Source organism: Haliaeetus leucocephalus, unplaced genomic scaffold (genome assembly GCF_000737465.1).
Source record: "Haliaeetus leucocephalus isolate CR32 unplaced genomic scaffold, Haliaeetus_leucocephalus-4.0 Scaffold656, whole genome shotgun sequence".
NCBI lineage: Eukaryota > Metazoa > Chordata > Aves > Accipitriformes > Accipitridae > Haliaeetus > Haliaeetus leucocephalus.
In genome coordinates this window covers 2,524,388-2,552,016 of record NW_010973092.1, presented here as the reverse complement: position 1 = coordinate 2,552,016, position 27,629 = coordinate 2,524,388, and the positions used below count along the sequence as shown (strand labels likewise).

The 27,629-nt window shown below is 39.8% G+C and overlaps 1 protein-coding gene across 6 annotated transcripts in view; it reads right to left on the bottom strand.

Annotated features, from left to right (window-relative positions):
- Positions 1–27,571, bottom strand: part of RAPGEF6 (Rap guanine nucleotide exchange factor (GEF) 6) — a 132,875-nt gene extending 105,304 nt beyond the window's left edge. For all 6 annotated transcript variants that reach the window (XM_010578830.1, XM_010578834.1, XM_010578832.1 and 3 more), the window contains exons 1-3: positions 27,385–27,571; positions 702–772; positions 26–82 (exon numbers count right to left, since the gene is read on the bottom strand). In XM_010578830.1, the coding sequence (XP_010577132.1) occupies positions 26–82; positions 702–772; positions 27,385–27,453 (197 nt within the window). In that variant the 5' untranslated portion in view covers positions 27,454–27,571. The remainder of the gene's footprint in view (positions 1–25; positions 83–701; positions 773–27,384) is intronic.
- Positions 27,572–27,629: the final 58 nt, after the last annotated feature.

Here is a 27,629-nt window from a genome sequence, read left to right as displayed (position 1 = left end):
ACTCCAACAAGTGATATGTACTTACCAAAAGAGAACTTGGTTGCCCTTGTACCTCTCATAGCGGGCACTTGATGACATTATTCTGAGGGAGGAGGAGAAGTTTAATTTCAATTTTAATCCCCAAAGATCATAAGCCATTAATCACCACATTTCAGCAGAACCGCTTTAAGGCTCCAAGACCTCAAATTCAGCTATTTTTTTGTTCTAAACAAAGGATGTGCTTAACCATAAAATTCAAATTATTACGGTGTTCTTCATTATCCAAATAGATAATATACAGCATGTTCTCTAAGTGTTTAAATCACTCCCACACATTGGAATTACCCATAGCAACGGAACTGAAGGAACTAAAATACTTCCAACGCACTTATTGTGCTTTGCTGGCCTTCCATTTTATGCATTCTGAGATCATTTGAATGTCTGAAGCTTTAAAAAGCTTTTGTAATCTAGAGTTAACATAGGGCACTGTCTACACAGTCCTTTGTAGACAAATGGGAGTAAGGTCTGCCTTCTTTCTTAGCAAAGCTAATTAGTTTAGATTCCATGCCACGTTATTGCAGTGACTTAACTCAGCAATAGACTTGGCCAATGCTCTGCCGCCTCAAAGTGCAGGCGGACAAAAGCTTTGCTCTTCTCCACAAAAATACAGCCATAGATACCAGCTGTGCTAAGCAACACTAACTAGCTCCATAGTACTTTACCTTAGCTGATGTTCCCTGAAATGTGAGAGTATGTCCAGTCCATGAAGGAAAGAATAGATAGTATTTAAGTCCTAAAAAGAAAAAGAGAGAGAGAAAAAAAAAAAGACATGAGCAACTTCATTCACAGCATCTAATCACTTCAGCATTACCTTCTCAGATTCTGCAATAAATTACACAGACCTACAAGACACAATTCTAGAGACAAAGCCCAAATTAGTAGATGAGTCAGGACACATGCAGACTTGAAGAACCCTATCCACACTTAAGCTGTGGAAGTGAAAAGAATGAAGTCCAACTGATGCATAAAAACTTAACCTGAAAAAGATTTATTAAAAATATCTCTGAAAATATTATTTACATGAATGGATGGATAAAGCAGCAAGCAATATGTGGAATAAGCCAAACAGGACAGTCCTATTCATCCAGGGTCAGAAATTGTTGAAACCTTTTAACATCTCTTTAGAGAGCGAATTTTGCAGAATTAGTTTGCTAATAGCAAAGAACCCTAGCAAAAACCAAAACCACGTAGTCTATGGTGCACAGAACCTCAGTACCTTTTCATAGTTATGTTTAGAGAGAAAAAGCTATTTCATGTCCACCTCAGATCTAGCTGGTAACCCTACTATAAACTCTGCTCCATCCTACTGCCTCTCTAACTCAGTCCAGTCCTTGACTGGAGGGTAACATTAGAAGTTACTGCAAAATACTCTTTGGCAAAGATGAAGACAATGAAGTTTTAGATTTGTCTCCCACCTCCCACTAGCGAGACTCATCATCACATCAGTGTCATCCATTAGCAACCACAGAAACAAACAACTATTTTGAAGGAACAGCATTAAGACATGAAGATTATTTCACTTTAAAAATTGGACTTTACATAGAAGCTGTAATTAGGAGATACAGCTGTTTAAGCTTCTCACTAGACAGAATCCTCTTCAGTCACGAAAATATCTGTGCTGATGGTGCAGACCACATGCTAGGGAAAAGCTCACTACAGCTATTCATCATTTAATTTACTATCCTGAACAGGTGGGCTGTTAGTGTTAAATACATGCACAACAAAATCATTATATGCCATAGCAGTCTTTCCAGCTTGGTCTTGGAAAATATGTTCTGAATTTTCAAGTGCCACATTTATACAGTGTTTACAAAAGATAAATCAGTATGAACGCTAGCCTCAAAATTTACAAAGGATTTACTTTAGAAAAGTTCTTTGGCTTAATAGTCAATGTTTAGAAATATAACGGATATAGACTGTTATATCAAATGAAAGGTCATATGCAATTGCAGGCCATGTAAAACCAATAAAACTCTGATTTTATTTTTTTTTAAATGTCGTTACCAAAACCCATGAAAATTAAACAGAAGGCCTGAATGCTTAACACATATATTTATAAAGCACCCATTTCACACAGTCCAATCTCATTTTAATCCTCTGACTGTGAATTGCCACAAACTTGATTTTCTTAGTGAAACACCCAAGAGCACTAGCTATGGCTCAGACTCCAAACACACCACTTGCTTGTGGTGATCAAGCTCGAACACCAAAGCCTGTAGGAGATGGCTACCTGGCAGCCAAAGGGTCACTCGAGGTATCAGACCCTCTCAGTTACTCAGGTCTCCCCCTTCCCAAGCAGGGAGCTGCCTCAACTTCACCACTAAAAAAAACGTGAAGCACGGGAATGTGGCAACAATATCCTCCAACTGTACAGTGTCTTAATAGGATCTTAGTAGTTAAAGAATTTATGGAACAACTGAAATAAAATGCCTGTGTTCCACATTATTCCTCCTCCTGGAGGTCCGCCTCTCCCAGGCCAGAAGAGTGCTCAGGCAGGCAGGTAAAGGAAGGACAAGCAGCGGATGCTCTCAACTCCTGTTGAAGCTAGGCAGCCAGGGGGGAGTTAGTATTTGGTGTCACAATTAAAGCTACATTTTTCAGTCTTCATAACTCACTGCATCTACATATGCTTTCCTACATTTTCCAGTGTTTTTCTATGTAATTGAGACTGAGATATAACAGAATGTCTTTAAAATACGTTTTAGATTAGCAGTTCTATTGTCATGAGTTACAGAAAATTGTAAGCAGAGCAAAAGCTTATGTTCGTGTTTAATCACAATGTTTTTAAGTTGTACATATGAAAAATGACCACATCCTTACTTGAGAATTATTCTCTACAATTCCGCAGAGCACAGCCCTTTAGCAGGTTAATTCAGCTTGGGCTGTCTGTCTCCCGCATTCCACCTGCAGCCAGCTTGACCAAACAGGACTACTGTACTGACCCACCATGCTTATTTAGGAGCTGGATGAATAAACAGTTGGTAAATTAAAGAGATAAACATTTGCTTAAAGGGATTCATGCCTGGAAAGCATCCCTCAGCTCAGACTTCAGCTGCTGAGATGTGCAATGGCAGAGAGAACAGCTGAGCCAGAGCGTAACACAGAAAAGAGAAGGCAAAGCTTCCTCTTCCCTCATCACAGCAGAAAGCATTTAACTTATGCTGGCTAGCATTACTGCTTCAATGTTGATAAATGAAATAAGAAACATCATATCATTCACCACCCAGCTAGGTGACATTTCAACAAGCCAAACATATTAGCTACTCGTGCATCAGTTTCTATAGGCATTTTTAAATCAGGACCTGTAACACTCTCCCTAAAAATAACTGACTTTTAAAGCAATCACCTCTCCTAATTAAGCAGAGCAGGTGATTTTGTCAGGTGCCACTGAACACAAGAGTTAACTCAGCAATCATCTCCCAGGAAGGTCTGTAGGCTGCCTCTTTGCCCTGGTGCACTGAATGTTACCAATCTGATCTGTTTTACATGTCTTGTTGAAATAATGCTTTTTTTGTTTAAATTGAATCTTTAGACACCAGGTGAAATTCCTCCTCTCCCTCACACATTGCTTCAAAGTCTAACAAGGGAGGTTATGTGCAGCTAATCTAGCCCAGTTTTTCCCAATAGCATGAAAATTTCGTATCAGTCATACTTTGCAAAGTTTTCTTTGTTACTCCCATCTCATGTAAGAATACGTGCTTGCTTGTAATATTACTGAAATTATGTTTGAGAGACTACATTTAGAGGCTCGGTTTATATTTTTGCAAGCAAGGAACATAATTTAGTCCCACCACAGCTGGAGGCAGCGAGCAGGCGATGACGGGCAGGTGCTGCAGCCACCTCGTGGACAGACACTGCCAGCCCAGCAGCACCGCACACCCAGAAAATCCTCCGTCAGCGATGAAAGCATTCATTTCTTTAATTCAAGGTTTATAAAACTGAAAATAGGATTAGAAGCTGTTATTTTGAAAAACGGATTTATGTTGCCACACCAGTTATAAACAGCAGACAGACACATAACCACAGTACAATGGGTAAAAGTGATTTTCACAGATGCCCACTATGAAAAGAAAGGGCTATAAAAGGATGATGCCAAAGGGCAACAATCAGCATTACAACAGCAGAACACAAAGTATTTGCTGCGAAGTTACAGACCCTTCCCTATAATCTCTTTACGTACTTCCTTCTGCCAAAACCCAACCGAAACACAATTATTGATGAAAAACAATTTCTCTGCATGCTCCAAACTAGGGACCAAGGTCAACATTATTTTATTTTGTAATCTTTATTTTCAGAGCTTTTGATCAGCTGAAATAACAGCTGAAACCAAAGCACAGTATCTACCTTCAAATGGTATGCCCACAGATATTCTTCAATATTTGACAGAAAACTACCTTGCCTAGGTTATTTAAGGAGAAATTAACTCACATTTTTCTATCCAACTAGCTAAAACTGCAGCTCCAGTGAGCCAAGGGAAGGAGGGGAACTGGGCAAAGAGTAGAGGGAAGCAGGCAGGAGTTGTTAATTTTGCTAGCAAGGAGATTTTCTAGACTACAGAGACACAAAACATGAACACTGTGACCACAGTGATCCTGCACAAAGCTCCCCAGGATAGCTTATTTTCTTTGCCTCCAGTTCTCACAGCACCAAGTTCACAAGCTGAGGTGTTCTCAGCTGCTATGTTTAAAAAGCAGAGAATGTGTTGCTTCATATTCTTCACGTCAAAGAGCACACTGTACAAAACAGAGTGCGTTAAGCGCAGAAATCAAGGGATTGCTCTGCGAATGGCACTGTTATCACCAAACCTGACCACAAGGAAAGCATGGCCCAGCACTGATACGCCAGCAGCCCCCAGCTTCATTCAGCAGCAGCTTTTATCATCCCTGACACGCACATCCTTCTGACAAAAAGCTTAACCAGCTGCTAAACCAAAGGCAGTGTAAAAACATGGAGATTTTAGTAACAATAGAAAGTTATATAAATCAGCTTTCTTTTACAGTAACATCCTTATCCTGATACGCTATGAAGTGAGCCACTTGAATAACTAGACCACTTTTCATTTTCCCTGCCAGATGCCAACCCACGTAATTACCACAAGATGCCACAACTGTAAAATAAGGGAAAATAAAAGAAGCACCAGTAGAATCATCTGAAAACTCATCATACAAAAGCAAACTCAGGTAACTACTACCATCACCCATTTACCCCAAAACACTTCTATTTGAAAGTAATTTGCTACTTTTTTTTTTTTTTTTTACAAGGATGGTGAAATATTAGTTTCTTCATTGCTAAGATGACTTCTTTGTTTTTAAAAGTTACAAGTCAGCAAAAAAAGTCATCACGAGAATATAATCAAACCTCAAAATTGGTGGGGAAGTGGTGATCATCTTTAGTTTTGTTATCAGCAACTTTTATAAAATATAACCACGATCTGGATGCTTCCAAACAAGTACCACAGCACAGAAGCACCAAGCACTGCTGGAAGCAATCCTCTCCCACTAAAGCCACCTCTACTTCAGCAGCACACCAAGCAATACAATGGCCTGTGTACCCTTTTATTAATCCAGGGAACTTGCTGAAGCACAGATTACTAGTATCCTGAGGCTAAAGTGATTTACACAGCTGCCTTTGAAGTGTATTTAAGTTAACTTTTAACAATTTAATGTCCATCCTCAATAAGCAGTTTATCCCTGCCTCTCTGTCACCTGAGCTGATGAGCAAAATTGGTGAGTTTGTATTGTTTCCTTCTGCTTCACCCTCTTCTTTCCCAATCTTTCTCCTTTAATCCAAGGAGCAACTTTACAAAGCTTGGAATTAAGGATCCAATGGAACAATGGTCATCTTAAGTATGGAGTTCTGAGTACAAAGTTTTCCAACGAATCAACAACAAATCCAGCCGCCAATACAACTGTAATTCACAGAACTGCATTCACATGCTCTAAGTCCACAATAAGGTCCAAGACAAATTCCCCTGCAGAGTTAAAAGTGGGCAAAAGCAGCGTGAGGCTCTGGAATGAGGATGAAATGATTGCATCAAGAGCAACCTTGCTATTCACAAACATAAAATGAAAACCTGATGCTTCACTTGATGTGACCCCAGCCAGGTGTTCCAGTAACACATGATTATTTTAAAACACTAAGCAGGAAATCTGTTCTATTTCTAAGGAAAATAAATTGTTCCGAAATGACCTCATAGCTGCAAATTCTGATAAATCTCACAAAGAGCCATCCTCAGCAATAGCACTGAGGTACCAGGGAAGCTGAGGAAACCATAAATCCCCACAGACTCCCTTTAGCACTGCCTGGTATGTTATGTGCTTCATGTCATATGAAAAGGGAGAGGCAGCACAATCCCCAAACAGCTGCATCCAGCCACGGCCACCCTGCACTGACCGCGGGACAGCTGCTCGCTGCAGCAGGGCCAGGACTCGGTGATCCAGGACACTCCTTCAAGCTCCCAGATCCCAATGAACTTGGACTTCCTAGGTGCCCTAGATCACACTGACCCTTAAATGAGGGGTCTCAAAGAATGCAGACTAGCAGGTATTATTCAGCCAGTCCAGAGTTTTGCACAGGGAATGAGAAAAGAGCAGAAACTTGCACAGCAGTACCAGCACTTCAAAGCCGCGCATCAGAAACAGCTGTGTCAGCAAGTTCCAGACAGATTGCTCTCACATGCAAACCTGTCCCAAAGAGCTACGCAAAACCTGTCTCTCAATTCCACCCCAAACACATTAAATTCCTGTTGCAAGAACATATGCTTGGCTCACTCGAGGCTCCCCACACCCAACCCACACGAGCTGCCAAGCCACCCAGGATTCCCTGGTTCACATACAAGAACCTGCTTCTTACAGAAGTGCACAGGATAGCTGACAAGATTTTGCATTCATGCTTTTCCCAAGGTAAGACAAGACAGTTGCCAGGATGCATATTTTATATGCTTCAGAGCAAACAAAAAATGTTAGTATCTTCTAAAGACCTCTTACAGATTCAGCTGTATTACAGATAATATACTTTAAAAGAAACAGACACACATTTCTGCCTTTGAAACAGATAAACCGCATGGTAACAGCTTCCCAAATTCCACCGACGTTCAAGAAAGACCATCAGGTACAAAATCTTCCAGGGAAAGCAGCTGCATGGTTGAAAGCTGCCACAACATCCCTATTTGTTTGTTACAGAGAGCTGCTTCTTTCTCTTCAGTGCTCTGACCAGAAAGCACCAAGCAGGAAACAAGGCTGGAAACAAACTTCCAATAGAATCAAGCACTCATTTGCTATCAGGATAAGCATTTTAACACGCTCTTGGACAGTGGCTGAACTTCTCTGTATTAAATTTGTTATTTAAAGTGCCTGGATTTCAGTAAAGCAAACAGAAGTCATTCTTGGAGCACGGAAAGCAGGTTGTGTAAGCTGTAACTAGGAGGCTTTCCTCCAGCCTGCTGCCATTACTTGCTTCACAGTGATTCAGCAGGCTCCTTATACAGATTGAATGCATCTTTTATTAGGAATCCTGTCAGGCTCAATAAAGACTCTGTCACCCTTAGGGGGGTGTAGCAGAAGAGAGGAAATGTTACTCAGCATGGTTTATGGTTTTCATTGCTTCCCTTCCTGTTACTTCATTGAAGGCTGGAATCCGCGCCGTTTCCTTTATTCTCTGTTTAAGGCCAATTGTAAAAATAGTACTCCCAAATTCTTTCCTGATAATGTAATACCAGAAATAAAAATACAGAAACATGCTTAAGTTCTCTGATCCACGTTTTCCATATTCAGATATCTATACAGCAAATTCACCAACCTTAGTGATGCTGGTTCAAGAAACCCAACCTACATACCCAAAGCCAGATGATACACACCATCAGATACCCCTGAAACTTGCGGGAGGAGTGGTCAACTACATTTAGAAGTGCATAGCAGAGCATATGGCCCCTTGGCTAAAAGGAAGATGATGAGATGAACCAGAAAGCAACTCCTCCATCCTAATTATTTACTCTCCCTGTTCAGTGGCATAAACATTTGACTTCAATGAAAGTGCAAGTGGTGCAAAAGAACATCAGCTCAGGACTCTTCACTTAGACTAACAATTCTCTTTGAAGTATCCTCCTATTTAGCTGGAGGCCATTAAAAAAAAAAGATTTAAATACAAGCATTGAGGCACTATTAGGAAGGAGAAAGGATGGATCAGTCAGGTGAATGAAAATGTTCTCAAAAGACTTTAACAAAGTATCTTGCAGAGAACCACAGAGTTTAAGTAGCACTCATAAGGAATGAAGCATCATCATACCATCTAAGAAACACTACCAATTAAAAAAGCCCAATCAAACTACCTCTCATAGAGCACACTAGCAGCAAACTCCTGCATGATCTTAAATCACTGCCCGAGACTGCACCCAATAACATTTGTATAAAATAAACTAGTCCAGCTACTTCAGAGCCATATTCTATTATTCAGAAAAAATAGCATATATTCCATAAAGAAGTTTTCCGTCTACATTAACAGGTGAAGGTTTTCTGGCCTCAATTGCCAGTCTACTCACTATAGGCATTTTGAGCAATGCTGAGTTCTCCTAAGACCTTGCTAAAAATCATAATACCTTTATTATGATTTTGTAACAGATGATCACTACACCTGATCCACTGAACAGCTTCAAACGACCAAGAACTTGATGTCTCAGATTTATCATCTTTCATATGTCCACAGCCTCCTGGTGCATATGTCCATCAGCTACAGACCATATTATGACCACAATACAGGACTCCTGCCTAAACTCTAAACTTCACATTTATCCATATAGATCACAGATACTGTTTTTTTCCAAATGAGGAATTGTCAGTCTAGTTATTATAGTGTCTTTATACAGGAGAAAAGAGATAAAAAGGGACTTCATTTCACTCTCTTGTAAATCCAGGAAGCAATTAAAATTGACAGCATCAGTTAATAACAGTATAGCCACAAATAGGAAACTAAAATCTGGGTCTTGTTTTTGCAGACTGTCAGAAGTAACATTTGCACGCTTGGATTTTTACTTTTTTTTTTCCCTGCAGAAGTAGCAAGTCTCTCAATGGGGCTAATACAGTTTCCTTATATATTATTTCCTTATATTTCCTTATAACATGCACACAGAGCTACAAGCACAGACTTAAGAATCACATTCTACTCCTAGGAACAGAAGTATCCTCAACAGAATTTGAAAAAGCCAGATCTTGCTTAAGAACAGAGGCTCTAGAACCACTATTACAGTTTATTTATAGACTGGAAGTACCTCCATTCAGCAGAATACTTCTGAAAACTAAAAAAAAAAAAAAAAAAACCAAAAAACAACAAAAAATGCCCCACCACACCAAGCCTGAAACACATAAGCAAAGTATTTCTACATGAAAATAAAACAAAAAGTTTCTCTACTCACCAATAGCTCCCCACACCCAATACAGATAAAAACCTTCCACCTAAGAACCCTGGACTATGTTGATATAAGACTTTGGTAGAAAGAAAAACATTTAAAGGAATGAGGGAGGGGAAATTTTATATTATTTTTACTGCTGTTTCATCACACCGAATCAGCATTTCTGGAACCCTGACTTCGCCAGAGAAGAAACTTCCTTTGGAAAAGCTGATTTTGCAGAGTGAAATACCAAGGGCCCTGAACTGGAGAGACGGGAACATCAAATGTCATTGCTTCAAAGCAAGCAGCTTACGGAGACTTTTGAATATCTGAAGCACAGTTCAGCCCTTATCACAGTTCAGAACAAAAGTACAGCTATGAAAAAAAGTTACCTTCAAGTAAAACATTACCATAAAGTTCCCAGACACTCATTACTTAGCTTTAAAATCTCTTTCAGACTCATACGCTGACAATGGAAAGCCAAAAGCAAGCTGCCTTGAAAACACTGATCTCCTAGAGTTCAATAAGATGGGAAACTCAGAATATCCAAAATTAATCTCAACACTTACATCTACCAAAGAGCAGGATTTTATACCAAACGTTTTTCAGTAAGAGATCAAATACCATAAAAGCAGCCTCCTTACCCAGGCTCTTGAAAAGTCGCCCAAAATCAACAAGCAAAATGGGCAATTTCAGGCTTCCAGTTCAATCAACACTTTGCTAGTCAAGCACCTGAGTACTTGTGAAAATTAACAATCTCACTTCCAGAAGACAAGCATCTATCACATAGCAATATTTTGGTTAACCCTTTTTTGTCATAACTCCAAACATACCAGCTTGCCTGATTCACAAAGAAACTCCCTGCTTTTTTAAGAGAAGCAGGCAAGAAAGTACCAACATCTGAAATTTCCTTTTAAGAAAAAAAAGGAATCGTGGTAGGAAAGGTCAGAACACTGAAATGCTAAGATAAAAGGTAGATTCTTATTTAATAAGAAATTTGGTACAGAAACCTGGGAATGAGAAGAGAGGAGGTGGAGGATGAAATCCAAAGGTCAATTCTATGCCTATCGGTAATGACAACTTGGGAGTATGTCTGTATGCAACTTTGTCATGTTGAACGTCTGAGTTCATTACCTATATATGACTGCTCGTACTGGAGAATGCTGTAGTTTTTGTTCTCTTTCCTCCCTCTTGGACTAGAGCTCCATGGGCTACTAATGGAGATTCAAAGTACTTTTTTTACTGAAACATAATCCTGTTAACTCTAAAGGAGCTCCTGTTCTAAAAGATCAGCTCCAGGATAGGTGCTGCAGGAAGGCACAGAGGCAGAGGTAATGCTGTCTACCCAAACACAAACGGGTCTCACAGACATGTCAAGGAAGAATGAGCCACATACAACGATGAGATAGGTAGATAGATAAACAGGCAGACAGCTAGCTAACAATAATACACACATACAAAGGGAGGAACATGTGCTGTTCTGAAAACTATTACTGCCCGCTTCCCGCCCCCAAATAAAGCACTATGCAACCGTTGTTTCACGTTTAACACACACACACACTCCGTTGCAAGTATTTCCTCACTTTCATCATGCTTTGCCCAACATACCTTTGCAGCAAGCAAATGTTACTATCAAGGTCCCATAACTACTGCTCCTGTTCAACAGGTATCTCAGGCAGAGAAAGACTAAAAGGATAACAACATTTTACTGCAGTTTGTTCCCACCATATTAATCGTCAGATTTTTATACAAATGGATAAGGATATTGTTATTTTTATAATGGCACATTTATGATTTTGCAGTATATAATTTCATATTTCTTTGTGAATTCAAGAAAGCAAAGATCATGTCTGTCAGGAAATTAAGTCCTGCTTAATAAATAATAGTGAAGACAAACCAAGATCTATCAATATTGTAGCTTAAGTCACCCGCTCAGTATCTAGGTAATGGACAGAAATACAGCTCTACAAAGTGTCTCAAAATGATTTAGGACGTCAGTAAAATATTACAGTCACCACACTGCTTCCAGCTAGAATATTCTGTGTTTTCTGTTCAATGTTGATGACGATGCACCAGCACATTAGAAAAAAAACATGAGAATAGGATTATAATTGGAGAATAAAATACCACACAAAAGTAAAGCTCTCCTACAACCTTTTTCAATAAAACCACTGGAGGAAAAAGAAAAATCAAGCTCCAGCTATTTTTTTCTCATAATAATGCCACTACAAACTACAAAGGAATTCCTGTAGAGGACAACAGTAATATGTTTACCAGTAATTCCTCCTGCATCCTGGTATTATGGTACCTAAGCACTACCAAATACAGCAATCCAGGAAAGTTACTGTAATTTACAGTAGGCTATATCCCTTAGAGAAGTTGTAAATTATCTTAATGCAGATTCCCACAATTAAATTCTACTACTGCCACAACTGCTACAATAGCCTCTCACATGCAGAGAAATGCTAACATGCCTGTGTACATGTGTATCCATATATTGGCAAACATACATATATCCCTCACCAAACAGAAAAGTGTAATCAGTAGGTCTTAGCATCTTTGCTTGTAGCAAAAAAATAAGCCAGATTTACCCTACTGCTACATTTGAATGCAAACCACCACAGCAGAACTCTAAAAACTGACACTCTGCCACTGCTTTAAGGTCTACTTTTGTACTTCTCAACAATACCTGTGCCATAAACCACAATGAAGCTTACGGATCCAAACTGAGGAGTTGTATGAATATGTATACGTATTCATATATCTAGGTCAACAGGTTTCAAGTTTGAAATCAACATAAATATCAGAGGTACAGGTACCTGTGTAGTTCCCTAGTAAATACAACTGATCATCAATGCATAATGTTACAAAGGGAATAATTCTAATTAAGAAATTTAACAGCTTCAACATTAAGAGAAACAACAAACAAGTGTACTGCCAGGGACTGAATCAACCGCAAGATAAAATTATTACTCGGGAATTTCTAGCTCCAAATCCTGCAGGCACCCAGCTTCCCAAAGTGCAACAAACATCATGACTAGCATCCACAGAATTACAGACAAGATGCAGAGCAATGGCCTTCTCCACCTCTGTACTGAATCAAACAGGTACTAGTTGATTACACGTGAGATGGGCTACTTCGGTTCAGTTGCAGTGTATGAGATGATACAGAAACCTCTTCTACTTCAACCTGCCACTCCATCCTTAGAAAGACTAAAAACTTTATAGAGGCTGTAATTACCTTTGAATACAAACCCAAAACAAGTCAATTTCAGCTCATTCCTATGAAACCATCAACACTAATTTGTAATGCAACACACCAGATATTCCTCCAACACCTCACTCTTCCAGTGTTATTCAACCACAGCCTCTATGGAGGTATAATAAACCTGCTTTTAAACAAATCAGTGTTTCATCTAAAAAGACTTCTGCTTTCAGAGAGCAAGACTACCATTATTCACTGAAGATGAAAAAAAAACCACAAAACCCTAATACTAAACTTAATCTGAGTATCAAAGTTCGGTTTATAAGCAGCAACGCAATGCACTAATTTAAGACTCAGACTTCTGACTCATCAGCTCACATTAAAGGAGAAGATTCGTAAAAGGTGATGAAAGGCAAAGCCTGGACCCAGCAGCAGAATGCCGCAATAAAAGATTACAACACCACGATCTCTGGACAGTCATGCTTGTGACTACAGACACAGAGAACATACATTCTAGACCCCAGTGCACGCCCCCAGGAGAAACCAAAGCATCCGGTATTGCAGTTAAAGGCATTTTACACAACAATACTGAAAATTAAGACACCTTTGCTGCATTTTCTTGAAAAGCAGTGCGTTTAGAGTGTATTAGCCTCTCATTCAAGCAGTTAGTCCACTGCAGTACTTACTAGGTACGCTCTGTACAAGTGTCAGGAGCGGAAGACCTGTTACCTAAAGCTGCTCACTTTATTACAGAAGCATTCACAACTGTGAGATCTACGTAATTATTTCAAATAAAAATACATTAAAAAAAGGGTTTGACTAGAGCTTGTGAAAAATCAAAGCAACATTACTGTTAGTGATACTAAACACTGAACTCCATGATCTCCAAATTCTATGTAGCCAGATTTGCTGGTTTTGAGAAACCTAAACCAAGTGCAAGGGAAATTCTCTGTTTTTCTTAAAAATATGGTTGTGATCAACTCTGACTGGTTATGCAGCATCTCTTAACTACAGGTCTGCTATACTGCATAATCCCCTTTTTTTAGCTAATTTGCACAAGGGAGAAAAGCAAAACAAAACAAAGTTCCTCTCTTGAGCTGTCAACTCCACCCAGAAGTGCAACCCAATGGCACAGAAATCAGGCTGACATGGTAGGCTAGCACAGACATGCAAGCTAAGAGATCTTTCCTAAGGATCACACGGGCTGGATTATGCCCCTTAATTTCTGTATTAAGACTGCCCATCAGTTAGGAAGAACCAGCACATTTTGAGGACTCCGCCAAGCATCCTGTAAGCCACATATAACAGCATCTATGGAAGAGTTTGCTGAAGGAAGCCTTACCATCCAACACAAATGGAAGCAACAGATATATTTGACAGGAGGTCAGTAGTCTAACCTAGGACTGCCAGTTTCCTTCCTACTTCAAATGGGAAACAGGAACAGAAACTCCTTCTGCAACAGTTGGGAAAGACCACTTCTACTTAGCCAAACCAATGCAGCCTATGGTAGGCTGGACAATGTTACACAGAACGCTGAGAACGTAGGGTAAAGTAAATCAGATTTAAGTAGAATATCTTCCCTAGATAACTCACAATACTGAGTGGCCACTGGCAAACACAACCCTTTGTGACGAGAGCATAGAAAACCTCCCAGAATCAATGTGAAACAGCAGAAGTGATCCCATCACCTTTTAACACTAAATAGACAATACAGTTTACAAACGCAGACCTCGCTCTCCAGCTCTTTCAAAAGCAAATTGCCAAGGTGAAAAACATTACAACAGCTCTGGAACTATCTCTTTGTAGGAATTCATATTTGGCCAAAAGGCCAAACTGTATGTGCCTGCAACACAATGCAACACCACAAGAATTCTTTCCCTCCAGACCAAAAGGACCAACATTTGAGGCTCATTATTAATCAGTCTTTGGAGGACAGGCTGCTTAAATGTCAATGCTTTAATCAGGCACAAAAAGATAACAAAGAGAGAATCCCTTAAGGCAGTTATTTTTGTTCTATTCGCAAGAATTTGCTAGACTCTCTTAACGTGTTAAAAGATAACCAATAATTAGCGGAGCTAAGGAACCTAGAGAAACCAGATGCAGAATGCTAAGTAATTTGTGCGTGCTTCCCTGAACTAAGGGTATTTCCAAAATACTGTACTGAAATCATCAAAAGAGGAAGAAGGGTATATCAGAGTTTCATTAAACAAAGGAAAACCCTCTATATTTTAAGCCTGAGGTCATTGAACAAGAAGACCTCCTAGTTTTAGAAATAGCTTGTCTGGCAATACTAGCATGAGCAAAACTATTTTATGGTAATAGCAGGCCTCTTAAAAGAAAGGACATCAGAGCTCCGGACATCCTTTATAGGTGTGCTGTCCAATACACTTCTCAATGAAAACTAATCTTTGCACGTCCTTGGGGGAGTGGGGAGAAAGCCTGCAAACTGGAAGTTTATCCAGAATGCATGGCCCTCGGAAGTACGCAGATTTTTTGCCATTGCCAAGACCACCACAAGCCACCTTTTAATGCCAACAGACTTGTTTCCACCTGAAGACTGCCAGCTCTTTACACTCTTGTCATGACAGTATAAGCACAGTTGCATACAAGGGTTATTGGGCAGTGCTGCATCATGGGGCAAACACCAGCAGCATGTTGATCGATGCTTAAAACAGCAGTGTGTCAGGGATGCTTAGACAACTGCTTAAAGATATTTGGCTTCGTTCCTTCTGCTACTCAGAAGCGGTGCCTGACAAGTGGGCAATACCTGGGCACTTTCACCCCAGTGTCCTCCCACAGCATATATACGTACAAGTTCATTAAGATTGAGTATTATTTTCTTACTATTTGTGCTGTAAACAGATACCCAGTTCTCTTTACACAAAATGACACAAGAATCAGTTTTGTCAAAATAAACATCACAGAAAAACTCCTCTGTAAAGCTTATACAACATAAGTTTTGGCATACTACCTAAAGAGATTTTCTTTAAAAAGTTATTTATTTTTTTTTTACAATTACTTCTTTATTCAGTATAGTATTTTGGAGCTTTAATAATGTTTCTATGAGGAATTTAACACCTACACATCTTGACTGCTTGCCCTCCATCCTTTGTGGTTTTGGAGAACAAAAGTAGAAATGTATTTTTCTTCCATTTGGCAACTTTTCTGAATGCCAAGTGTACTTGCAGTTCTCTCCCACCTCCTTCCACACCCTTTTCTCGCCCTTCTTCACTATTCTACTATCTCCAAGGAGTTCCTATTGCAAGGTCAGTAACAAGGCACTGGGCTTGCCTTTTAGCTCAGATGAACAGTTTTGTGTAACACACCCTTACTGCCTAAGCCATCCCCGAACTTCACTGTTTAAATTCAGATAATACAATAGAAAATTGGTTTTTAGAAAAATGTTACATTACATATTTAAATTTTAATTCAGTGAAAACTTTTAGTTAAATTACCACTCCGCATATGAAACTAAGGCATGATCCCACTGCATGGGGAAAGGTATATACTAAAGGAAATAAGTTCCAATAAAGAATTCCAGGACTCCATCATAATTTCTGGTTTCACTCTCAGAGCTGTCACAGCTGCCATTAAAATGAAAAACCAGTTTTTCAGGAACCGTAATTGGAAGCAAGGATAGGAAAAGTAATCTTAGAGCAACAACACTTCACATGCTCCCTGGAAGATTACTGGGAAACAGCCACCCTGATTGACACTAACTTCATTTGCTCCTTTAACAAGGCTTAAGGTTCATATGACGCAGAAGTCTTACTACCTTCTGAAAAGAACCAAACCAAGCTTGATACTGGAAAGTTACAGGTACTACATTGCCTGATCACCAGCTTGACCTTAGCAGACTGGAGTACAAACAAGGAGACACTGCAGTCGCTATCTGCTTGCTGACAACTACTGTGGCATGCTTGTCGGCATGCAAGACCCCCACAGCTGTTCTGTAGCATTAAGAGTCTTCCGTGACAGCAATGTTCAGAAAATGGGAGTCATTTTTCAACCTCCTCCAGGCTAAACTTACCACCACCGTATCATCATTGTTTAGAGAACTAGGCCTCATAATATTTGATCAATAATAACATATGACCTAGTCTGCAAAATCACATCCGTTGAGCCCTAAATCCCGCATTTACTGTGAAGATTATCACGAAGCAAGCTGCTGTGATCTCTGTTCTTTAGTTACAGTTACTCTGGCCAACAGCTTGAAAAAGATCCATAAATACTATCTGTGCAAGCTTCTAGTGTGCTCCGACAACCATGCAGTGAAAACAGCGAGTTTCTGTTTTACAATAACTTCCCAAATACAAAAGCCTTGTTGACAACTCTATTGTCAGGCCAGAAAACCCTAGAACCACTGACTGCATCTTCTAAAGGCAGCTTCTTGCAACAAAAAATAAATAAAAAGAACAGGAAGGATGCACATCCCTTTCAGGACACCCTGATAGTCCCCGGAAAGCTTGCTGCTACAGAGAAAGGGGCTGCACACCAAGGCATCTGAAGGCAGATACACACCTGTGTTGCCACAGCCCAAGTCAAAGCAGAGGCCACCAGAAAGACCAGCCCAAGAGAACAAGTCCCCCACCGACCACCAGAACCCCCTACCAAGGCAAGCCGTGGCATGGGAGCTCTTCCTGGGAGCTGCTGTTGAGGTAGACCGAAAGCATGAGGTGGTAAGAGCTTTTTGCACGCCATGCCTCACGGGCACCAGCAGCAGCAACAAAATCCTTCTCCAAATACAACCGGCCCTTGTCAGAGATCAGGCTGCAACACCAAACCTCCCAGTTGCACTTTCTGAACTGGGGTGAAGGAAAGAGGAGTGAAGGGTGAGAGACTTGGAGAAGAGTTTCTCCTCTGAGAATAATTTCACAGGAAGACTAGGAACTTGATGTATTCTGGAGATGTTTGATTAAATATTCTTACCTACACTCACACCAGATTCTCAAATTCCTTTAACCAACAACCAGCACTGAATCAACAGGCACAACGCTAATGAAACCAGAGCTCGAGTATCTCTGTATTAGGATTATAACAGAATGAGGAGCTTAAAAATCAAAACAAAAAAAAGCAATAAAAAGAGATCAAACCACACCTGCTAACAGAGGTTTTGAATAAAGCTGCTCCTACACATACCAGACTCTGGACACATTAAAGCACGACACAAAGTACTCAAGAGCATTTCTTTTAGGCCGAGGACAGCTCTTCCAGAGGGAAGGCGAGTGAAGATATCGCTGCCTACCATCACTAACCAGGGGAAGTTCCTCCCCCAGGTCTGGAAGCAGAGCTCCCGTGAGCACCCTCTGATCTAGAGAGCTCTGCAGCGGAACTAGCAACACACGGAGACCACAATCATCTTTCTTCCTCCCATACAAGATTCACACGTACAAGAGTGTCTTAGAATATAATTTCCTTTAAAATCCTTATTTTGTATCTATCTTCCAGAAAAGATACGTAAAAAACATGTACATAAGATGTGCAGTAGACACCCATACATACGCACATGCAGGCACAGAACAGTCATAGAAAGTAAGCGACGCTGACGCGCAAATTACAAAGCCAAAATGTTTTGTTACAGCTTTTGTTGCGGCCCTGCTTCCTTCAAATGAATCCCAACAAGCAGGAGCAAGTAAGATTAGGCAACAGCCTCTGACTTTTTTGTGTAACTACACACAAAAGAGATACCACACTTCCATTACACTTGATTAGGATGTTCAGATTCAACAATTCCACCGAGTTTTAGACACACAAGAAGTGCTCAAAGCCACAAGACCAGCTTCATAAATATCATCCCTCAAGCTCCCTGAAGCTCAGACTTGTAGTTTTGTCTCAGCTAGACCTAACTACGCACTCTTTTCTTCAGGTAAGCTGGACTAGCACTTTGACATAGGAGCACTACACATTTCAAAAGGCCAAGACAATGCTTGAAGATACCCATTCACTTGTATCCCGTAGCAGAACCACATTCCTACTCACCACTTCATTTTAATGAATCAGAATTGGAAATTACATCTAGTAGACAAACAAGGATGGTGGAACAGCTTTTCACCTTGTCATGTGTAACTTAGTGACTCACTAAGCATAAACCCTGAACTTTCTGCAAACAATGCCAATACACATGAGCCATTGTCCACAGAGTTATTAGCGCACTGTAATTTGATCTTCTCTTTAAAACATCCATGTTCTGTATAGCAGACTTTACACTACATGAAGGAATTTGCATTAGTCATGACCAAGAGCAGCAGTTGGGAATCAAAAATGAAGCATCTGCCTGGCTACTGAGCAGAGTGAAACAGGCTGGAGGAAAGGGCCAGGGCAGCTAATTTATAATAACCCTTCCAATTCTGTACACAAAACCAAAAAGCATCACTTGTCACAGGAGCAACATCTGTACACTTCTGCTCTAACAAGGCCAAAGAGGTATAAAGATACTGCGCTGTGGAGTACCAGCACAGGTAGAGGTTAAAGTCTGCCGAGATTCATACCAGCAGGTACAGAGATGTTTGGTTTAGAGAAGCAGGTCCAAGTGTCACTGCAAACAAAAATCCCAGGTTCTGTCCATGCCAGGGAAAGCAGCAGCAACGCAGTCCCAGTGACTTTTCAGAGACCCGTATTTAAAACAGATGCTTTAGAAACCAGCGTGACCATAATCAGTTTTAACAAATCGCACCAAGCCAATGACTGGGACACTTCCAGGAGTAATGCTGATTACTTTACACCATAATGACGCAAGCACCAGACATTTATTTAACCAATGAAAAAGCCATGATTTGACCTCAGCTGCCAGGGAGATCAGAAACCATAAAGTCACAGCTATTAGGTGGAAGAACTGTAAGCATGTTCCTAGGTTATTAGCACTATGCTAGGTGATGAACAACAAACACTCAGCCTAATCTACTCTTCTGAGTTTTCATTACAAGTTTACTTTCTTTGGCATTTCACCCAACTTGAAAGACAAAAAAGAAAATAGTGTTGGGGAGGGTTTTTTTGTGGGTTTGGTTTTGACTTTTTTTTTTTTTTTTTCCCCAGCTTTGGTTAGTAACGCTCTTGCAAAAATAATTAATCAGGAGAATTTATACATGTACTTCAGGGCACCTTAGGCATCACAATGCCTCCCTGTTTCCATCCGAGTTATTTTTACTCCTTTCACTCCTGTCCAAATCTTCCTTTCCAGGACAGTCTTCTGTCCCCCCACAACATGGGTTAATACAGACACAGACTCTAAAAAACAAAACTCACCCGCCCAGCAACATTCATGCTATTTTCTCTACTTGTTTAATATTAAATTTTTTCAACAAGGAAACTTTGTTAGACAGCTAAATTTAAGAAAAACCTATTTTTCAATGACACTTCAGTAAAGCCAGTATATGTACTCGAAGCTAGAACAGTGCCCTGAAACCTGATTTACTTGGTTGGAACCATGAATCTATATTTGACTGAAGTCAACAGGCCTTAACTGTTAAGAAAGCTGGAAAAAATATTTATTTCTGTAAACCACTAGCAAAGTTTCCTTGCAGGTATTCCAGACAGACAACAGCTGCAGAACAGCCAAACCAGAAGCCCTCCTCTGTGAACGCGGTACCTTGTCCAAGGCTCAACATAACGTTATTTGTGTCCCCGAGACATAAATAATCAAAAGACTAATTTGAGCAACACATTCAATCTTGCTGCTGAAAGCACAACAAAAACAAGCTCAAAAAAACTGGCCAAAAACAAACAAAAAAACCCTCCTAAGACAGACATTGAAGCTCTTACAGCAGAATATTTACATATTTTAACATTTGGTTAAAAACTGGTAAATGCTCCAATATTGTATTTTGGTTCATTTGAAACAACAGATGGATTTTAAGCGCAACTAATTTAAGGTTGATTTCAGCTTCAGAAAGTGTGTTGTACTTAAGGTTCCAACTAGTGATAATCTGAATTATTTGGGTACTGAAACATATGCCAGGTTGTTGAGTACTTCTGGCCAAGAAACAGGCAAATCGACCGTACGTCACAAGCGTGGAGCCGTGTCCACATGGCAATGAGAACAACTGTAGTAAAATAGCCAAATTCCACTGCTTTTAAGTAAGACTTTATGAATCCAGAGTCAGTCCTACAATCAGCCACAGATTAATAATGCAAAAGGAGGCTAATTTTAATTACCCAGAAGAGATATTCGACCCTGCCCAGTCTCAGGGAGGGGGACACCACATTTTACCTACACTGGTTTCCCGGGGATGCTCAGTAAGACTGACCAACTACCAGCAAACATGCATCAGTTGGTCTGAATTTTTTTAATACAGGATTGAGACATGTCTATCAAAGAACATCATTCTTGATCATCTCAGAAAACAAGGCACAAATACAAAGTTCATGAAGATGAATTATCAAAAAGCATTTTAGTGAGTAGTACAAGAGTTTGCAAGCTTGGCTTTTTTTATTACAGGAAAACCACAGGTCTAATTGAGATGAAGATTCACGATACTACACTGTATTAAGAAACAGAATAATAAGAGACAACTACCCACCCAAAGCACTCTTACAAGACAAAATTGAGGAAAATATAAGCACTAAAAACTTCCTAACTCATCAAGCTGGCAGCTGAAGAGACGCAGCTCTCCCAAAGCTCCAAGGCTTGTCAGACAATCCTCCAGGATTGTCAACACTGTATTTATCATGAACTTAAAATACATTAAATTAATGAGCAGCCTGGAAAAAAATGTGGTTTTGTTTTACCTTGAACTGGAAGCTATGTGGCAGGGAAGCGCAGGAGGAAGAGAGAAGGTTTATTACTGTTTCATTAAAAGTAAAAGAATTTCAGGACTTACTTCATTAACAAAGAAACTACATTCTGTTTATGAATAATACTCAATCTGAAGAGCTGCAGCCACTAATACGATATCCAATGCATCACTCCTCAGGTACCATTGTTCAGAACTTTAATTTTACTAGACGGCTATAAAAAAAAAAAAAGGCTTTACGACACATTTTATTTAAAAAGGCATATCTAGTATTTAAGAAAACCTCACAATTCTAGGTCTTTTCTAGTCTTAGAAAGATGCTGATAGAATATGGTATCAATGAGGCAGCATCCAGGACTGGAGTGTGTGCACTCTCAAGTCTTTCTCTTAAGCTGCAGTTACTCAACATTTTTGCTAATAAAACAACAGATTTTTCTGCATTTGATTTTTCAATTGTACAGAACAAAAATAAAACTGTAACTGTCGCCTTCACAAGACTGCTTATAAAGTATTCATAATTATATTACAAGGTTTTACATTCTTGTAACTGTAAATAATAATTGTTGTCATATGACTACAGAAAGGCAATCTGCATAAGGTACACAATGACCCAGCCAGGCATTTATTAGTAGTAACTTGCAGGCAGGTCAGTACATGTTCACAATCACTTTGGTTATCGCTGGGTGATAACCAATACATCGACTTTAAAGGTCTCTTCCAACTTCCAAGCCCAGTCACATGCAAAGACGGAACCAAGCCTCCGCAGTGTAAGGGATAAAAGTTACATAGCACTGCTCAGTTCATCTTCGATATACAGTCTGAGGAGGCCTGCTGGCAAAGATACCGAAGCACAGAGCTACAGAAAAATCTCAAGTATTTTACACCAGGTAACTGCTGATCATCTACAGTTTGAGCTTCAAAACTCTTACGCACATGACAAAGTCTTAGAAAGCATCAGCTATAAAAGAATATATGACTAACAACAAAAAAAAAAAGGGGGGGAATGAAAATGTAAGATAGAGGTTAGGTAGTAGAAAATTATGGCAGGAGTCAGGTTTCCATCACTCCTTTTTCCCTGTTTTGGAGGCCCACATACTAACAGTAAGGAATTTTTATTAAATACAAACCAGCATCTGTAACTTCATTTAATACAAATTTCTTTTCAGCTTTAAGATAACTGCAAGCATCTAGATTTTTGTAGTGATTCTACAATTCTGATTATGATAAATGGCTATCCAAAAACAAAACCGTAGTTACTTTAACACTCCTAAAAGCTCACTGCAAACTACAGAAACAATGGATTTTAACAAAGGCTAATCCCCTGTTTCACCTACTGAGTTTACAGAAAATTATTAAAAGGATGAAAAAACCCACTTCAAAATACCAGCTATTTCTGGAAACAAGAAGCAGATGTTCTCCTCTGTTTGGCTCAGCTGTGCTACAGTACAAGAGTGCCTTTGTTATGCTGTCAGCAATAATTTATTTTATTTATTACAGCCATTTTATAATGCCCATCAATGTACTATTTGTGCATGATTTAGATTCATGCAGATCTATTTCTCTATATATAAGCTGTCAGGAAGTATCACATACACACTCCAAATTGTGCAAATCAGGTTTTTTTCTCTTTCCACTGTATTAATAAAAAGGGAACAGGAAGAGAAAGAGGAGTTAGTATTGCTAAATGAGGTTGAATTAACATTAATCAAGAATTACTGAAACACAACAAAAGTTAGGAAAATACAAGAGTTTAGAGTATAAAAATAAACTCTTTGAAGTCCAATAAAGGCAAAGCTTTCTGAACCACGAAAAGGAAACGCTGTCTAGAACAAAGTCATGAAGAACTAAAAGGAGACTATATTGGGAAAAGGACCCATTAAAAATGGAAGAGAGCACACTCACGGGGAGGGGGAAGGAAAGAGAAAGAAAAAGGAGCATAATCATTTGCTCTTTTGCTCTATCAACCACTGAGACCTTATCTGTGGTAGGCACTAAACCACTCCCCAAAAGACTAACATCACAGCCTTTGTATGGATCTGATAAGGAATTCTGGGCCTCAAAAAATTAAACCTTTAATGAGAGCATACAGAGCGGCATAAACATTCATCCTTCCCTCCTACTGCTTTGAACAAACCATTTCCTTCTATTAAAATATTCCCAAATTACTAATTTAATATCCACACCTGTGACACAAGAAACAGGCAGGATGATATACAAGACAAAGCTAAAACATTGCATAGAAGTACGTAAATCCCGTATTCCCAACCTGCAAGAACTGGAGGACCTGTGTGTATAAATACTCTCACATTTAACACCACACAGACATCAGCATAAGCCTGGAAGACAAATGCAGATATTAAAATATTAAACAAGTGTATGAAATCCTATAGTTTAAATATAGGTATGATTTTTTTTTTTTGGTAAAGTGATTAAGTGTCCAATTACTGCAAAGGTTTCCTCTATCTGACAAGACAGCGCGCACAGAAGAAACGATTTCTTAGGATAATCTGTTATCGAAACTAACATCTGGGAGAACGCTTACAAATTCTGCACTTTCAGGCTGAACCCGAGAGAGAGAGAGATTTATATATAGTGTCAGTATATGGTCACAGTCAACCTGTGTAACCAATGAGTCTTAAGTTTTACTGAAGTGGGACTCGCATCCTAATGTGGCAATCTGCCACATACATGGGTATCAGTCCATGAGCAAACATTCTGAAAGACTTTCCACAAGAAGAGCCAGCTTACATCACATATCTGTACAATTTTATGATGCACCACAGCAGGTGGAAGAAAGAAAATAAAAGAAAGAAAAAAATTCAAAACTTCTCAGATTTGGATAGTACCAAAGTAAGTTTCTAAATGGAGTAACAGAACAGCAATTACATAAAAATGTATACATCATTAACTGTTAGCTACCATCTTTAGGAGTTCATCAAAATAATTCCCTCCGCCAAATAAATTAAAGATTATAACACATGAAGTATCTGAGCAACAACAACAAAAAAAAAAAATCAAGTGTGTACTTGTCTAATATGCATAACTTATACACTTAAACAATTAGCAAACATTGGAATGTTACCACAACACTGAAAACTTGCCCTAACAGAGATTTTTCCAAACAAAAATATTTGTAGCATCAAGAATTAAAATTTTTACTTGAGCAAGCTGTCGAGATAATTCCCCCAAATAAGTAAATTATAGAAATATCTTAATATCTCCCTGCTTAGTTCCTCAGATCATAGAAATCAAAACATTTGGTCAAGAAAAAGTCCTAAAAATCAAAATCATATGGATAATAGTACTGCTCATACGCAAAATTTGACATGTGGATTATTTATCTGTATTTTTCCAGAGACTGCTGTACACATGATAGTTATGAAGCACCAGACCACACTACTCATCAGCACAGCCCCAACCCTGTAATTTGTAATACCCAGGTAAACTGCCCATATAAACTGCAGGAACAGAAAGAGAGAGGGGGACAGAAAGGGACTGAAAGCTATTGAAACTCGTGGTCAAGCAGCTTTGGCTCATCATAAAATGTCAATCAAGGTTTGGGGAATTTGGGAGTTTTTCCTGTATAAAAATGCCGTTGAAGTATATAAGCAGCCCCATGCAGCTGATTTGATGTGGGAGGAGCTGATGATACCTTTCTATGAGAGTAGGAGGGGAGAAATGAAGCCACACTTTTTGTCCATACACAACTGGATACTTCAAGACAGGAGTCACCAGCTCATACACGCTGCGCAGGGACACCCGAAACTGGGGTCTGACCCTAAGGGCTGTGCTAAGCAGGTTTTGACTGCCCTGACCAAAGTCTTGCAGCCTACAGAAGAAAGTTGACAAGTCAGGATGCTTAGCACAATTAAAAAAAAAAAAAAAAAATTAACATTGCAATTGCTTCCTCCAGTTCCCTTATCACCCTATATCCATCTGTCATCACATCTCAGAGCATATGCTTGGGAAATCTGGCAGAGAACAGCCACGCTGGGGAGGTTCAGTTTTTTGCTTTGTGTCCGAACAGGTAGTATAGATCCAGAAAGGGGACCCCCAGATACACCATGATAACGAAATAGGGAAGTGCTTGTCTTGAAATCAGGTTAGTTTCTAAATGTATATTAAACAAAAATACCCCAAGAAAACAAAAGTGATTTGACTGTAATTATCCACTCAGCAATAGGCAACAAGAACAGAGGACCCAATCCTGCCAAGTTTTAAGTACACATTTAACTTTAATCACGAGTAGTCTCACTGTGCAGTGTCTCTAAATGCCTGCCAAAAAAGGGCCAGATTAACAAGGGAATTACTTTTTTTTTTTTTTACAAACCATTTTAGAAGTACCATTAGTTAGATTAGCAAAGATTAGATTTATTTTTTTTTCCACAATTGAGATACCTTGGCAAATTCAAACCTGCACACAACCCTGATGTCAGTCTCAGTGGGAATCTGCACAGATCGACATGAACCCAAGAGCACAGTCCAGTGCAGTTGGACATCATGATATCTGACGGTTTAACATCACAAGGTTAAGTGAAATACTTATTTTAAGGTGGTTTTAGCCAAAATAAGACAACAACCCTAAAGAATTCCATGACAATTGCTGGGGGGGGGGGCCGGGACGACACACAGGACTGGGGATGTCTTAAAAAAAAAAAAAAGGAACAAAAAGCCATACACAGCCGTGAGACGTCAGTATTGCAAGAAGCAGCAGTAGGCAGATGTTTCAGGCCAGGCCAGATTACCTGTTGCCCAAAGTCAAACCCGTGACGAGCCAGCACAGTATGCTAGCTCATGAATGACACTTCTGTGATGAACCCAGCTGCCCAACACTGCAAACCACACCAGCAAAGGAATTTTGCTAACTGAAGACTACAGCTGAAGAGAAAGAAAGAAAAGTCTGAAGCAAGAGAGGAGTGATAAAAATAAGAAAACAGAAACAACAGAGAGACTGCCTCATGGTTAATTTAGGGAGCAGAGACACAAGGAGGAATCTATCAGATATCCCAAGGCAAGTAAACATTGGGACTAAAGGTGTACTTCAGCCACTTACAAGGCTGACTTGAAGTGGAATTGGGGTCTCTGTCCTGCTAGGACATACTCTGAAGCAGTCTCTGCAGCAGTTCTCCCTGAGCAGCCTTTTCATAATTAACTTATAAGGAAGACCAGGCAGGACATTGTGCTCTCCATGAAGTATCAAGGGAGAACAGATGTTTCTCGGTCTCAAAGGGACAATCTCAAAAGCGTATCATTTCATAACACTAATTCTTGAGCACATTTAAAAAAAAAGAAAAAAAATCACAGCAAGGGAAACAAGTTTAAAAAGGCTAGGGTAAGCAAACAAACTGCAATCAACTTTTCAGTGAAATGCAAATGCTATCAAGCATATTTCATTATTAAATTAATGCTCCATGATATTACCATTCCCAAAAATACATGGCTGATTACAGACTAGCTTGCGGGGAAGGGACAGAGAAGGCAGTTATTTGGAAAATGCGTTTTATTGTAACTAACCAGCCTCGCACATTTCTACACTCCCACTCACTGGAAAAACATTCTCTTTATGAAGTCTGCGAAGTGTAATTAGTTTGGTTTTGTTTAAATCTGCATCACTGTACAGGTAAGCAAAGTCTTTCAGCTCACTAACTTTTCCCAGAAGTTTTGCCTCACTGAAACATGCATAATTTTACTTTTCAGTGATCTGCCTCTTCTTCTTCCTACAGCTTGCCTGAAGTAGTTCATAAAGTGCCTTACGTCTGCATCCAGCGCGTCGCTGAACGTTTAAAACGCTGCTGGTCTCCAGAGGTCCAACTTTGGAAAACAGAAATAAATAAATAACCCCACTCTACACAGAAGAGGTTTGTGAGCGCCAGCCTGGTCGCGCGCGGCACGCCAACACCTCGAACCCGGCACCGAGCAAGAAGCAGCCTGTCGGAATCCAGATTTACGCCAAGGAAAAACAAACAAACAACAACGAAAAAAAAAGTAAAGAAAAAGACCCCGAGGGGAAGGAGCCGCAGCCCCCTTACCTCCGCAGTCCTTTCCGATGGTTTCTTTCGCAAAGCCTGTTTAATCTTGGGGTCCACAGGAGAGGTCATTCTATTACTCTGCTCCTCCCGGTCCGTAAACTCCTCAGAACAGCTGGCGGGGGCGATGCCTCCAGGCGAGCAGGGAACAACCGAACACAACAACACAACGCGATCAGCCCCAGCTCCCGCCCGGGCTTCTCCCGCCGCCCTCCCGCTCACCAACGACGGCCCCCGGCTCGGAGCCC